A 15,148-nucleotide genomic window follows, 5' to 3' on the forward strand; every position below is an offset into this window, starting at 1 on the left:
CCATCTCCCTCTGCCAATTTTCATCCATTCCCCATCCCTCCATGCCCACAATGAAGCTCTTTCTTGGCTGTTTCTCCCCAACAATGTTGCCTTGGGGGGGGGGGGGGGGGCAAGTTGTACCCAGCTCATCACACCACCACACTCTCTGAAGGAGCTGAGCCCTCCACAAGCCCCAGCTCCCCAGGACAGGGTTATTTAATGCATGTTTTTGGTGTGACCCTAATGAGGTTGGACATGGTGAGGAGCCCAGGTTCTGCCTGGGGGAAGTAACGTGGAGTTCAACCCTGCCTCGTTGGTGTGAGTCAATCAAGTTGCAGTGACAGGCTGTGGAAAAGCAGCTCCTGCCAGTTCCCAACAACCCATCTCTGGGGCTCCTCTGTGCTTCTTTGCTTTACAGGAGGTTTTAATACTTGGAGAGGCTTTGAAAGCCAAGTGGCCCAAGGCAGGGTGGCAGGAAGCTGCAGTGGCTGTGAAGTGATGCTTTTTGTGCTTGAGGGCTGTGTGACCCCTTCCCTGTGATGGGGAAACTGAGGCACGGGGTCAGGAGGAGGCACTGCAGCCACCCAGGGTTGCTCTTCCCATCCATTCCCCAGTGTCCAGCTGCCTGAACTGGTTTGTGTTCTCTGGTGGCCCAGCTGCCCCATCAGCTTTCTGCTCGGAATTTCTGGCCCTCCTAAAGATGCTGCAGCCGGAGAAAATGAGATGGGATGGAAAAGGAACAAACCAGCTGGGTCAGAGCATCTTCCCTGCTCCAGTTCAATTCCATTTGCTCAGGGTTAGGTGACAGAATCCCTCAGCTGAGCTCATCTCAAAGGAAGTTCATGGAATCATGGGATGGTTTGGGTTGGAAGGGACCTTAAAGATCATCTAGATCCAACCCCCTGGGTGGGCAGGGACACCTCCCTCGATGCTTTGGGGAAAATCTGGGCTCTGGGGCTCCCTGCTGGGGGCTGGGACATCACTGGGAGCTGGTTCAAGAGTCTGAGGCCACCGAGGGGCAGGTGGCAGCACCAGTGCTGGGGACACAGGAGGGATGGGTCTGGCTGAGCTTGGAAAAACCAAATTACCAGGAAGCCAGGCTGGGAAGAGAGATCTGGAGAAGAAGAAAAAAAACCAAGGGTCTTCACAGCCAGGGAGACAGTTTTGTTTGAAAATTTATTGAAAAATGCAATACAAGAAGCAGTACTGAACACTTGGGTGTCTAAAAGCTACAGCAACTTTCCCTTTCATTTACTATGATTTACTACAAAAGTCCAAAATAACTAGTCCAGCTATAAAGCTTCTTCCAATTGTAAAAGTTCCTATTTTACTTTTAGGGTGGTTTTTTTTTTATATAAAGAAGGGTGGAAACAACTAGCCTGGACAATTCACAATTGCTTTAAAAAATTTTACAAAGCTCCTTCATCTTCTCAACTAAATTAATTCTTTTTTTTTTCTTCTTATTTTTTATTTTTTACAAGTTCCATCTCTAAGGCTGGGACACTACCACCTCTTAAGGTCATTGTACAATTGGGGGGGGAAAGAAATTTAAAAAAATCAGCAAACCAGTTTATTAAAAGCAGAAATCAGTCAGTCCTTGGCTAACACTTCTGTGTTGGTCAGAGATTTGGCAACCAGAGCTGCCATTCCAGTTTAATGGAGGAGAACATGAGCTCCTTGCCTTCCTTGCTATAAAAACATTCATTCATATATAAATAGCTTCCATATAATGTCTATTATACAATCAAGACAGTCTCTGGGTGAATTTGTGGAGTGGGAAGAGCTGGGAACATTCATATAAATAGACCTCACTTAGTTGGTTTGTCCCTAGAAATAACACAGCAGGCAAAGAGAGGAGGATTTATATAAAAAAAAGCCCCACAACCTGTTGGAGGTGGAAGGGGCAGAAGGTGGAGGGAAGGAGTTTCTTCTGCTCTTTAACTTTTCTCTTCTTCCCAAGGAGGCTGCTGCTGCTCCTGCCCAGCTCCCGGGCTCAGGATGTGTTGGTCAGCAGGGCTGGACATTCCCTTGGGGGGGGGGGATCCCAAAAGAGGGTGATGGCAAAGGTCAGATGAGGTGAGATCTTGTTGAAAACACTCAAGGAGAAACAAGAAGGTGGAAGGGAGGTGTGAGGATGAACAAGGTGGCAGCAGCCACCTGAAATCCAGGGAAAAAAAACCCAATAAATGTCATTGTCTGGTGGTCCTTAAGAAGGGACACAGCCATGGAGGGGGCATCCTTTGGGAAAGGAACCTGGTTTCTCACCCCAGGAAACCCCTGCTCAGGGGGTTCTGTCCCACTCGTGGTGCTCAGGACACCCCAACAGGCCCCCCCCCAGGGCCAAGCTCCAGCCTCTCACCACCTTCCCCTCAACCCTCCTGAGGGCCAAGTTGCCTTGAAGTGCTATGGACCAAATCCTCAGGGATCAGGCTGCCTTTGTCTAGAGAAGCTCAGAAATCCTCTTCCCCACTACTCAGCGCGCCCGTTGGATTCTTCAGGGAGCTGCTCCAGGGTGAGAAGGAAGGACTGAGTGGTCAAAAAAACCCTCAATTCCCAGCCAAGGGCCATGGCCAGAGGGATGCTCAGTGGGGGGGGGTGTTTAAGGCAAGCATTACCCAACTAAGTTGAGGAGACAGCCCAGCTCCAGGAGCTGCCTTGCAGGAGAAGGAAGGGAAGGGCTGCTCGGATATAAACAGGAAGACTTCATCTCTACCCTCCAGCTCTGGAGCCCAGGACTCCCTAAATCCCTGAAGCAGGATGCTCAGTACCCAGTGTAGAACATCCTCTGCACCCAGAGCTACTGGCACGGGAAGGCTGGAGGCTGCCAAGGCCCCCATGCCCAGCAAGGCTCCAAGGAAGGCCAAGCCCAGCAGCTCCAGCCTGGTCAGCATGGTCTCCAATCACTCCTGACAGCTTGAGCAGGATTGCACCTGAGCTGGAAAAGCTCCACCAGGCCCCGTGTAGCTCAAAGGCTGGTGGCAGCTCAACAGCCAGTGGCTGCAGCCTGAGCTAAATCCAGTGACTCCTGCAACACAGGATGTCCCATTTCAACTAGCAAAGAGCTCCTTTTATTGCCATTTTCCTTCCCCTCCTCGAGCGAGGAGCAGCAGCTCAGCCCTCCCTGCCCTCAGCTCCCAACCTGCCACTCTAATATATTCACTATTTAAAAAAAAAATAAAAAGAGTAAGAAATCCCAACCTCAGAGTGTACTGAGGTGATCACAAGTGTCTGGGCTGACTTTGTGCCAAGCTTGTTTGTTTGTTTTCTTTTTTCCTTTTTCAATTTGCAAGCTGGAAGGTGAGACCAGGGTGTGCTTGGAACATTTCCATGAAGCTCAGAGCAGCAGTGGCAGCTCAGCCCTTGGTACCACAGAGAGGGAAGCACCTCCAGCTCCAGAAATGATGTTTTCTGGTCATCCCAGCATGCTGGGAGCTGGGCCTACTGGTCTGTAAACTCAGTCTAAATTTGAAAAAAAAAACAACATTAACCCTGGGATTTAATTCCAGCAGGGAGGTGATGAAGCCAAAGTACAGATCTTTTTGCCAGCCTGGAAGAGGGGGTGGCAGCACCTTCCACAACCAGCAACACCAGACACCTAAGATTTCTTATTCATCCTCTCCAAAGACAACTTACAGGCCTGGGAAGGATTGTCTAAAAAGGTTTTAAATTAAATCATAGGAGGATATATGCCCTGGGATGTGTTTAAATAGCACTGTGAGGGGAGGGGAGGGGGGAAAACAAACAAAAAAAACCCCAACCCATGACTTATATATATATATAAAAAAAAACAACCAACCAAACACCCTAATTTAAAAATCATGACCACAAACAAGTGAAAAACTAAGACACTGAGGAAAAAACAAAACCAGCTACTGTGAATGCTGCACAAGCCTAATTTTTAACAGCACCCAGAGTCCAAAAAAAAAATTTTAAAAAGCCTTAAACACACGCTTCTAAGGGCTTCTTTTTTTTTTTTTTAATTTAATGGCATCTAGCAAACACAGAGGGGCAGGCAGCACTCAGCAGGGACACACAGGAGGAAGGGGAGGTGCTAGCACAGCCCTCTTAAAGCTCTAAAAATTCACAGTATAAGATACTTGAAGCAACTTCCAGTAGTCCTTAAAAAATAATAATAATAATAATAATCTAGCCAGCTAGGAAGATGTGTGCACAGGCTACACCACAAAACCCTACTTGTGCTCACACGGGGAGGGGCCTGAAACCCAGTAGGGGAGGGAACTGGGAGCAAAGGCAGCAGCTCAGCCCCGCGCCCCGGGAATCGCGGCCGGAGTCTCAAGCTTCCTAGAGCTAAAAATAGAATTATTCATCATCATCATCATCATCATCAATCAGAAACGCTGCACAAAACTAAGTCTGACTTTTTGTTTTCAAACTGGTTCTTCCTGGCAGAAGGACCCACGGGCTTCTTGATTTGAAGGGATGCCTGTGCTGGGAATACGTGGCTTGTCTCCCGTTATCCCTGATGAGAAGGAGGGAATAGGATTTAAATAAAAAAAAGATAATAAACAGTGACCCTTGGAGCCCTGGGAGGTGTGTTGGGGTCTGTGGCTGAAGAGGGAATGCAAAATTGAAAAAAAAAAAAAAAACCCTGTAAAAAATATTCAGTACAGTTAGAAATATGGCATAATTTTGTCACTATATATATATATATATATAAAAAATCTATATCCAATAGGATCCAGTGGAATCTGGAAAAAAAAAAAAAATCCCAAGTAAAATGTCAAAGCACAACTCCTAATAAATGATATGAATGTCTCTCTGAGTGTCAAGTCTTGTAATCCGAGGTCTTTGTGCTCCAGGTAGTTTCTTGGTAGTTTTGCTGGGTTTCTTCTTCCTGGCACCGTGCCTGGCAGGAACACTTCCTAGGGAGAGAGAAACTGGGAAGTTATGGCTACCAACAGCTGGGGTCCTGCTTCATGGAATGGTTTGGACTGGAAGGGACCTTAAAGATCATCCAGTCCCACCCCCTGCATGGGCAGGGACACCTCCCACCAGCCCAGGTTGCTCCAAGCCCCATCCAACCTGCCCTTCAACACTGCCAGGGATGGGGCAGCCACAGCTTCCCTGGGCAACCTGGGCCAGGCTCTCACCACCCTCACACCCAAGAATTTCCTCCTCATGTCCAACCTCCATCTCCCCTCTGCCAGTTTTAATCCAGCACCTCTCATCCCCTTCCCTGAAGTGGTTGAAGAATGGGAATCAGAAGGTGAGTTACTATCAATGGCAGGTGAGAAACCAGGCTCAGAGCCACCTCCAGGCACCAACACCATCCCTGAAGGACTTAAAGTCCAGGAACCCTTAGGAAACCTGCCCCATTTTTATTCTGGAGAGTTAAAAAAGCTCAACAACAATGTGTGTGAAACTGTTAAAAAGCCTTTTCCAACCAGAACGACTCTGTGATTCTTCTGGACAATTCTGGCTCACTCCCAGGGGAGGATCAGGCTGTATCTTGTGACTGCTTCATCAGCTTTTAATGATTTAATTAGGACCAGCCCAGCCAGACTCACCCGCTAACAAACAATAATCGTTTTACTTCAACTTGGATGATATTGACCCAAATCTCACTTTCACCAAGACCAAGCCCCCTGCCCAGGGTGGGGGGAAAGCAGCACCCACCACTCACTCCTAGGTGGTCTCCCTGCTTACATGGGCTCTCTACTCCTCTGCAATCTCAGTCTCCTGGTGCACAACCACTTTGGTCACTGACATGTCCGGGTGCTGCTCCTTGGCTGCCTTTATTGCCTGTGCTAGAACCTGAAAGAGAAACATGTTTCAGAACATGCCAGGGGGTCCTGGGAAGAGGTGAGGGGGGGGAGAGAAGAGCCTGTTTCTAACCCTGGGGAGGGAAAAAGAGAAGTGAAAACACTTCAGCTGCACAGTTTGGTGACATTATTATCCTCTTGCCTAAGAACACACCACGTCCCTGCACTGCCCCCTGGTAGAACAATCAAGCAAGTCCTGTTTATTTTTTCCAGCAAAGTGTGATGAGCACATTTCAGACATCTTCTAGACATTTTCTGTTAGAATTAAGCTAACTACTTGTCACAGGAATATTCTCTAGCCCCATGACACTTACAACTAAAATTAAACTCCAAGGATAATTCTCTGATGACAAACTCATCACTCCCAACACCTGCTGGAGGACAAGGGGCCTGACTCATCCAAAGGTTTCCCATCAAGGCCTTGAGATGCAGTTGCTGAGTGCTAGAAAATGACTTCTGGCACTATAGGGCACCAACAGGGCTTCAAAGTTACCAGAAGATTAATGCAGATCATCTAAATGTTAAGGAAATGTTTTATTTCATATACTTGTGGATATTTTTTTTTTTATTAATTGCATTTGTCCAAAACAATTCTGGAATCAAAACTTGGCTGCCTCAGAGCAGAAGGAAGCTTTGCTGTCCCAGCTCCATGCTGTCCAAAAGGAATTGATGCCTGAAATCAGTTTTGAAATCTTATTTCTACCCCAGTAATATTTCCCTAGGTTGTTTTCTGACCAAGTTGTCCAAGGAAAGGCAGCCTGTCCAGTCCATGCCAGCTCTGAGAAGATCTCCTGGGCTACACCCAAGCTCCTACCTGGTCATGGTCTACATCTGCATCTCCTGTGATGACAATCCTCTTCTCAATCCGTGTCTCTGAAATGCCACCCTTCACAGTCTGGTACCAAAGGAAAGGAAAGACTGTTAGTCTAAAACTGAGAAGGAATTTGGGTGCAACTGGGGCTGCTTGTCTAAAGAAGTATCAAAACCAGGGTTACCAACCAGTGCCTCAGGGTGGTATCAGAATCACAGGGAAAGTGCTCAAAGAAAACCTGTCAAATATGCATGTTCTTGCACCTGAGGCAGGGAAGAGCTCAGGCTCACAGCCTGGTCCTTCCTGGTGTCCCATGGGACAGTCAGAGCCTGTGTCCAGACTGGACCACACTTAATGCATCACCTAGAGCCCTCACAGAATCATTGAATAGTTTGGGTTGGAGGGACTTTAAAGCTCATCCAGTCCCAACCCCCTGCATGGGCAGGGACACCTCCCACCAGCCCAGGTTGCTCCAAGCCCCATCCAACCTGCCCTTCAACACTGCCAGGGATGGGGCAGCCACAGCTTCCCTGGGCAACCTGGGCCAGGCTCTCACCACCCTCACACCCAAGAATTTCCTCCTTCATTTCTTCATTCAGCACAGGAAACCTGGGCTCCTTGTGCTTTGTTTCAGGTATTAATCACTTTTTTTTTTGAAAGGAACTGGGCTTTCAGGCTTTTTTCCCCCTATTATTCGACTCATCTCTCTATCATGGTGGTGGTTCAGTTGCTGCTGCTTCTCAGCTTCCCATGCTGTCACCTTTGTGATCTGGGTGGTGGTGGTGCTGCTGGTGGTTTCTGAAGTGATGGTCTGGGCAGTCAGCAGGATGCCAGGGTCTAGATCTCCATTGCCACCATCTGTCTGTGGGACAGGAGGACAGGCTGTCAGTCCCCACAGGCAGCATCAACAGACACAGGGTCTCCACATCAACAGAGCAGGACACAATCCGAGGACAGAAACTCCTCTCCATGGTAGATGGTGGGACAGAGGGAGCTGATCTGTGGCCAGCAGGGCTGTTCCCAGCTGCACTGGGACTGGGCAGGTCTCTGAAGGCTCTCCACAAACCCTGGGGACTTTAAGGTGCTCAGAAACACCCAGGGAGGACCTCTGACACCCCCCCAACCAGGCGGGCTGGGATACACCCAAATCTGAGTCCACTGCAAGGCTGGTCCTGCCCCTCCATGACAGGCCCCAGACATGGACCACAAAGGGAGACCAAAGCCAACATCTACCCCAAATTTCACCTGGCTCCACAAAACACAACAGGACTGGGAAGGCAGTTGTCACCCTTCCTCCCTCCTGACACCACATCACATGCTTTAAACCCTGCAGAAACAACTGAGTCCAGATCCCTGCTGAGTTAGGAACAACTTAGCATCAGAGAATCCCAGCCTGGTTTGGGTTGGAGGGACTTTAAAGATCATCCAGTCCCAACCCCCTGCATGGGCAGGGACACCTCCCACCAGCCCAGGTTGCTCCAAGCCCCATCCAACCTGCCCTTCAACACTGCCAGGGATGGGGCAGCCACAGCTTCCCTGGACAACCTGGGCCAGGCTCTCACCACCCTCACACCCAAGAATTTCCTCCTCATCTCCAACCTCCATCTCCCCTCTGCCAGGTTTAATCCATCCCCCTTGTCCTCTCCCTCCCTGCCCTTGTCCCAAGTCCCTCCCCAGCTTTCCTGGAGCCCCTTCAGGCACTGGAAGGTGCTCTAAGGTCTCCCTGGAGCCTTCTCTTCTCCAGGCTGAACACCCCAACTCTCTCAGCCTGAGAGATGGTCCAGCCCTTTGATCATCTTTGATCAAGTTATTTTACAGCTGGTTAGCTGTTTCCCTTCCAAGGTCTGCCAAAAAAACCCCACCTAAGTCCTGCTGCCCCCCCATCCCTGCCGGGTCTGCCTTAGGGTGCCTGACAAGGGAGGCTGGGCAGCATCCCCAGCACAGCCTGGGACAATGTCTGGAGTTACCACAAGGTGGGACTATTTTCCACAGACTGGAGAAAGCAGCTAGTTCCTGCTAGTCCTTCAGATGTACTTTTCCTTCCCGGAATCGCAGTTTTCCTTCTCCTTTCCCAGTTAGAACCAGTACCAGCAGTAACTGGAGCAAAACTCCTCTATACATCTACTCCCCAGCTGAGACACAGGGCAATGCTCACCACCAGCCAGCACAGGCATGTCTGAACCCCTCCTCTGCTCCTGCAGTTGGGAGGTGTGCTGAGCAGCTCCAGGATTCCTCAGGAATCCCCAATTATAGGGTTGTGGGTCCACGGGCTCCATGTAACCAAACCTCCTGTCACTCACTCCAGCACCAGAGCACAAGCTTCTCCTGACACCCACAGCCACCACAAACACAAGCTAACAAAGGCTCCAAACTCTGAAAAACAGTCACAGAACCAGAGTGGTGGGGTTGGAAGGGACCTCTAGAGATCATCCAGTCCAACCCCCCCTGCTAGAGCAGGATCCCCTAGAGCAAATCCCACAGGATCCAGGTGGGTTGGGAATGTCTCCAGGGATGGAGACTCCACAGCCTCCCTGGGCAGCCTGTCCCAGGGCTCTGGTACCCTCACAGTCAAGAAGTTTATCCTCATATTATCTTGACCCTCCTGTGCTGCAGTTTGTCCCATTGCCCCTTGTCCTGTCACTGGGCATCACAGAGAAGAGTCTGGCTCATCCTCCTGACACCCCCTGTAGATAATTGATCAGCACTGATCAGATCTCCCCTCAGCCTCCTCTCCATCCCCAGCTCTCCCAGCCTCTCCTCATGAAGGAAGAAATAAAACCCATTTTAGATGGAGGATTCATTGTAACCTCAGCATTGAAACCACACCAGGGTATGTTGCTATCACTCCACTAACATTTCTAGCTTCCCATCACTAGATACCCATTCTGGCTGCATTTTATACAATACTTTTAATTTTCAACACCTTTTTCAGGATTGAAACCTGAAGGACAATCTGCCAATATTTTCAAAATCCTTTATAAACCAAGTTCTGGAGGGAACAAACAGCAAGAAGAGCTGGGGAAAAGATGAAAAGGCACCTCCTGCAGATAAAAGGCCAACTCAGGTTAACTCTGCACAGCCCAGTCTACATCCCCAAGCCACCAGCAGCTGAAGATAAATTCTATTTGCACCCTTGAACAAATAATTACCCTTCAGGGATAGTAAAACCACTGCTCCTCTAAAAATGCCTGGAAATACAATCCATGACACTGGTTATGGATCCAAACTGCGACTCTGATGCCTGGAGATAGGCAGATGCTGCTGTTTCATCTGGAGGATTTGGAAACAAAATGCTTCCTTGAGTCTAATTAAGCCCTTGGATAATGAATCAGAACACACCTTACCTGTGCAGCTTCGTAGGTGATGGTCTTTGTCTCTGTGTGGACAATGGGGACTTCTTTTGTGGGAATCTCGCTCTTGACAGCACTGGACACGTCGGAGATGGTGACAGTCTGGGTCTTCACTAGTGGTGGCTGTGAGACAGGTTAAAAACAACTCTTGTAAAGACCCAGTTAGCATTTCCCCCATCATGACCCTGCTGCTGGCAAAGGTTCTGACACTGATCTGATAAAAGCACTGTGGGAACCAAGGTCAGCCTGGAAGTCTTTGGGTTTCAGCCTCTGGGACAACACACACAGCTCAGAGGATGGAGATGGTGACTGAGGACTCAACAGAGAGAAAAATCCTCCAGCCCTTCCCCACCACGGTGCCCTCAGGCCAGCCCAGCTGAGGCATTAAGGGTTTAAATCAGTGTGTCACAATATCACAAAGAAACTCTCCACTGATTATTAGCTGTCTCATTACTAGAAGCTCATTGCTGGCTGCCAGACCTCATCTGCTGATGACAATGCCAAGATCGCCACAAACCCTGGGCAGATAAAGAATTGATCACAGCTGAGGAGCTTTACCCTTACTGCAAGTGAAACACTATTATTAAAAAATCCTCATCAGATCCTAGGTCTTTTAACTTTTATTAAATCAATGTCAGACAAAAGAGAAACATGAGATCTTGAAAGAGGAATGGGGGGAAGGGGAGAGAAATCAGTTGTTCCACCACCTGATAATTATCCAGAAGAAGACAGAGTTAGTTCAGACCCACAGTGATTTCCCAGAGAGCCTGATTTCTGCTCACCATCCCCACACCTGACAGATGCCACCGTGACTGTTAGCAGGGGACATGGACACCTCCTTCACCAGAAGCAATGAACATCAACACTGAAGCAGGCAAAAATACCTCCCAAGGCAGGGAGCGGGAAGGGCCATCAGAGCCCATGTTGACGATGCAAAAGCACGTTTGACAATGCTTCAAATGGCTCTGCTGTGCCTCTGGTACAGCAGGAGATGGCCAAAACCTTAAGGAACTAAAATGATGTGCTTTTTGGAGTCTAAATATTTCCCTTTTGGAGGATGCTTTGATCAGGAAAGAGGCACAGGACGTTGCGCTGCGGCAGCGGCGTTAAATGCGGAGATAAATTGAAAGGGGCTCGTGTTTAGTGCCAAGATCAATTGAGAGGAGCTTGTGTGCACTGACTGTGGGAGATTAACCAGCTCATTAGCTCCAAAGCACGAGTCCAAGCCAACACAATTCCTCTCTGGATCCGTGGCATCTGCTTGCTGCAGTGTTTTGGGGTTCCCCTCCAAAGCCGTGCGGGGAGCAGGTGCTGGGACTCGCTACCTGGAAGCAGCGGATGAGTGTCGACAGCCCGGCGGGAACAGCCAGCTCAGGACACTCCCCATTTAGCTTTCTAAAGGTAAATCTGTCTTCACCATCCTCTGCCACCTCCTCCTCCTCCTCCTCTCCTCCCCAGAGCTGCCTGGGAGGGGTGGCAGGGCTGGCGGGGGGCTCCAGCTCAGAGAGCTCCGAGTCCTTCTCCGCATCCGCACAAACCCCCTTTCCGCAGCTCAGGTCCTCCACGCTCGTGGGGAGGCTGGGAGCTGCCTCCTCCTCCTCCTCCTCACTGCTTAGGGAAGAAGCAGCGAAGTGATGGCTGGGAGAAGAAGGCTGGGAGGTGGTGGGTGGCACTGGGGTCCCACTAAAAGCTACCGACTGCTTTGAGCCCTCCCACGCCACGTCAGAGTTAACACTGCTCCTCTCTGGCACTGCAGCCACATCATCCTCTCTGGAGGGAAAGTCACTCATTTTCTAAAAAGAAATGGATACACAAAAAAAAAAAAAATGCCAGAGGGAGAGAGAGAGAGAGAGAGAGAAAGACAGTGTTAGGGAGAACAGGAGCTCATGAAGCATAAATCAAAACATCAGCTTTTCTTGTAATCAGTCGCATCTCCAGGAACACGTGCAACTGCAGTGGGTTTGGACACTTGAAAGCTTGAAAACTTTTGTGCTGTGGGATGTGTCCAGAGCATTTACTGCCATGGCCTTCTGGGTACATGGATAATGGATAATCCACTCTCCTGAAGTCTAAGGAATCAATATTAAAACAACCCTCTGCAGCTAAAGGGAAAGCCACCACTAAGCACTTCTTGCTCAGCTTGGAAACAGAACAATTTCAGTGGGGCCATCCCAAACCCACGTGTGCAACAAAACCCACCTGGCTACACCAAAACCATAACCCACTCAGCTTTTCACTCCTTGAAATATCTCACTCTGTGTTTTAATTGGCACGTGGAGGTGAAGAGATGAAGCCCAAAATGACTGTGCACAACAATCCCCAGAGCCTCTGCCTTACTCTTCTCCTCACCCCCAGGAACACTCACACCTCTTGAGCACCCTCTTTGCTGCTGCAGTCTCCAGGAGAACCAACACAGACTTGTCATTATGAGCCTGATAAAGTGGTTGTAGGAGTATCTACAAGTTAGTATTGAAATCAACTGCTTCAGTCACCAAGAGGGTCCTGAACTGACGGTGCAGGCTGGAAGTCTGACAGAAATTTGTGTTGTTTCTTCTAGACAAAGTGGCTCAATGAACTTAACACAAAACTTTTCAGCTTAGGAAGAAAGAAATGAGGCTTTAAACTGGGAAGTCCATGTGTGCTGACCCCTTTGCCACCAAGCATGTGGTTCAGTTGACTGCTCAACAAGCTCCATTTGACTCCTTATTTGGGCTACTGAAGGATGTGTGACACACTTCATCCCCAGAGCACACGGAAACCTTTGCAGTAGCTAAACCTCCTGAAGATACAACATTGTTGGCATTTGTGGTGTTGCACAGGAGAGAAGACACATACTGAGGCAGCACAGCCCTCTGAGAAGCAAGCAAGCATGTCTGGAGCACCTGAGATGTTTGGGAAGAGCCAAGCCAGAGGGTTTAACTAAGGCTGGTGCTAGGCTGCTCTCCGTTCAGCTCCTTAGCAAGGTCTCAACTAGGTCTTCTCACATCTTGGGGAGCCCTCGAGCCAGGAGGGAAGCAACAGTGACAGAAGAGAAGAGAAGAGTTAGAACATGAACAAGACAGAAAGCTTTAGCAAAAAATCAGCTGTTTGCCCAAAGGTGATTTCATGTGCAGAGAGAAGCCGAGTTTCAGTCCCCCGTGGTGAGGGGTGGCTGCAGCCCTGCCCTGTGCTAGGAGCTGTTTCTCATCATGGGGTTTCTCATTTCTAGAAATGGTGTTTCTCATTATTGATGTGGAAAAATTGCCTTCAAGGAAGGGCAGGGAAAAGCAGCGAGAGGCCCCTACAATTTTACACGTGGAAGTTGGCACATCAGCCAGCATCAGGGAACAAGGAGGGAAAACCCAGAGGGAAGCTGCTTCATCAATGCCATGACTATTCCTCCTTCTTAATTAACCTCATGGTTGGTTTCTGGTAACTTTGTATAACAAATCCCACCTATCTGTACACCCAAAACCAGCCATTAAATCTTCATAAATGTAAAGCAAGTTCATTGCTGTCAACTTTTATTCTCCTTTTAGCGGTAGTAGTAACAGTAGTAAGATGAAGTGTTGCCTTGCTTTCTATTTAAAAAAATGGTCTGGGCAACCAGAAAAAAAAGGTAATTTGTGCTTAAAATGTGAGGTCTGAAGCCTGTGGGTGATCAGGACAATGCACTTTCTGTGGAGCAGGGGCCTGCACCCTTGCTGACCTCATGTAATGGCCCAGTTAAAGAGCACGTTATGAGCTGCTTTAGGTAGGAACAAATAGATGCTTATTTTAGTATCATTTCAAGAAATGACTCTTCCACCATTGTTCCTGGGTATTTTTGCTCCTGAGTATTTTTCAGTTCCCTGCTTCTTTGTCTTGCAGACAGATTACCTGTAGATTTCTATCCATTAAGATTTCCAGCCTCTTGGGCTTAAGGATATTGCTTAGGAAAATGCATTTAGTAGGAGCAAAGGGATCAGAACTGTGCTGGGCAGGTCAGACTGCACATACAGGGAAGTGTTCTGTCTGATCAAAAACCACTTCCATAGGTGCTCCTCCATCCAGATCCCACCCTCATTTTGCCTAACACAAGATATAGCACCGCAATAGTTCCCAAAACAGAGCAGGAACAGAGGTTACCAGCTTTGAAGGCCCATGTCTTAATCTTGCTTTCAAACCTGGGTTTATACACTGCCAACAGACTCATCTGTCCTTCATTATATCTGCTACATCTTGCCAATTAATCACAGGGCTTCAAAATGATGCAGGACATCTTCTGGAGTTCCATGGAAAATACCTTAGGAGCAAGATTTCCTTCTACACCAGCTGGGACACTAGTTCAACCAAGAGGGAGAATGAAACCCAGAGATAAAACAAAGCAGATTAAGCAGTTACACCAACACTGATCTGTTTAAGAGACAAATGTTTGTACCCAGTCAAAACAGCTCCCTTTCCTGCATGGAAAAACAATTTGCATTTTGGAATTCTATGGTAAAAGCAGGAAGGGAAAAGCTTAACTGAAGCCTCAGGCTGTCAGTAGAGCCACTGTGGCAATAAACATGCAGGCTGTAAAGACAGACTGAAATCCTGATAAGATCAACTGATTAAAAGCCTTTTAATTTTCTTGCCTTCCTGTTCCACAGACTAATGGAAAAGTATTTGTTTCTATAGAAAATTGTCTGTTTGTACACACCTTTTTTTTATTTTTTAATACAACTCTGCTTGTTCCTATGTTTAAAAACACAGTTTGCACATAGGTTAGAAAATGTTGGGGTTTTAGATATAAAATAGAACCTCCCTGAGGAATTCAAGCATGTTATAAGCTCTGATCTTATCAAGATTTGTTTTAATTTGCAAAATGCAAAAGCATTCCTATTTTTTTTTTTTTTTTTAGGGCTCAGACTTGCAGAGTTCCAAGCTTTTCTGGAGACCCAGGACACCTGGGGCTGCAAACTCCTCATTTTCAGAGACACAAAACCAAGCCAGGGATGCCCCCACAAACATGAAGCAGACTATTTGCACAAGCCACAGGCAGTGTAAAGAAAATACAGGGCAGGATGCAGTGCCCCAGAAGAAACAAATCCAACCAGACATGACTGCCACTAAAACACATCCCTGCTAAATGCAAACCTTGGTGCACCTGATGTTGGCAGCCACCAGGGATACAGCTTCACTTCAGCCTTGCAGTGTAAATAGTGACACACAATCATTCAGGCTGGGGATAAATTAATAACAGGCTTAATTGCATGGTTGATACC

The 15,148-nt window shown here is 48.1% G+C and overlaps 1 protein-coding gene across 34 annotated transcripts in view; it reads right to left on the reverse strand.

Annotated features, from left to right (window-relative positions):
• Window positions 1–1,136: 1,136 nt before the first annotated feature.
• Window positions 1,137–15,148, reverse strand: part of EPB41 (erythrocyte membrane protein band 4.1) — a 98,950-nt gene continuing 84,938 nt past the window's right edge. For 19 of the 34 annotated variants that reach the window (XM_051637785.1, XM_051637786.1, XM_051637767.1 and 16 more), the window contains 6 exons: window positions 11,249–11,716; window positions 9,918–10,046; window positions 7,334–7,435; window positions 6,577–6,657; window positions 5,647–5,754; window positions 1,137–4,862 (listed from right to left, as the gene is read on the reverse strand). In XM_051637785.1, coding sequence (XP_051493745.1) covers window positions 5,656–5,754; window positions 6,577–6,657; window positions 7,334–7,435; window positions 9,918–10,046; window positions 11,249–11,716 — 879 coding nt within the window. In that variant the 3' untranslated portion in view covers window positions 1,137–4,862; window positions 5,647–5,655. Of the gene's footprint in view, window positions 4,863–5,616; window positions 5,755–6,576; window positions 6,658–7,333; window positions 7,436–9,912; window positions 10,047–11,248; window positions 11,717–15,148 lie in introns of those variants that run through there. The other 15 variants (XM_051637787.1, XM_051637781.1, XM_051637779.1 and 12 more) reach the window with 3 other exon arrangements.

This window comes from Apus apus, chromosome 21 (genome assembly GCF_020740795.1).
Source record: "Apus apus isolate bApuApu2 chromosome 21, bApuApu2.pri.cur, whole genome shotgun sequence".
NCBI lineage: Eukaryota > Metazoa > Chordata > Aves > Apodiformes > Apodidae > Apus > Apus apus.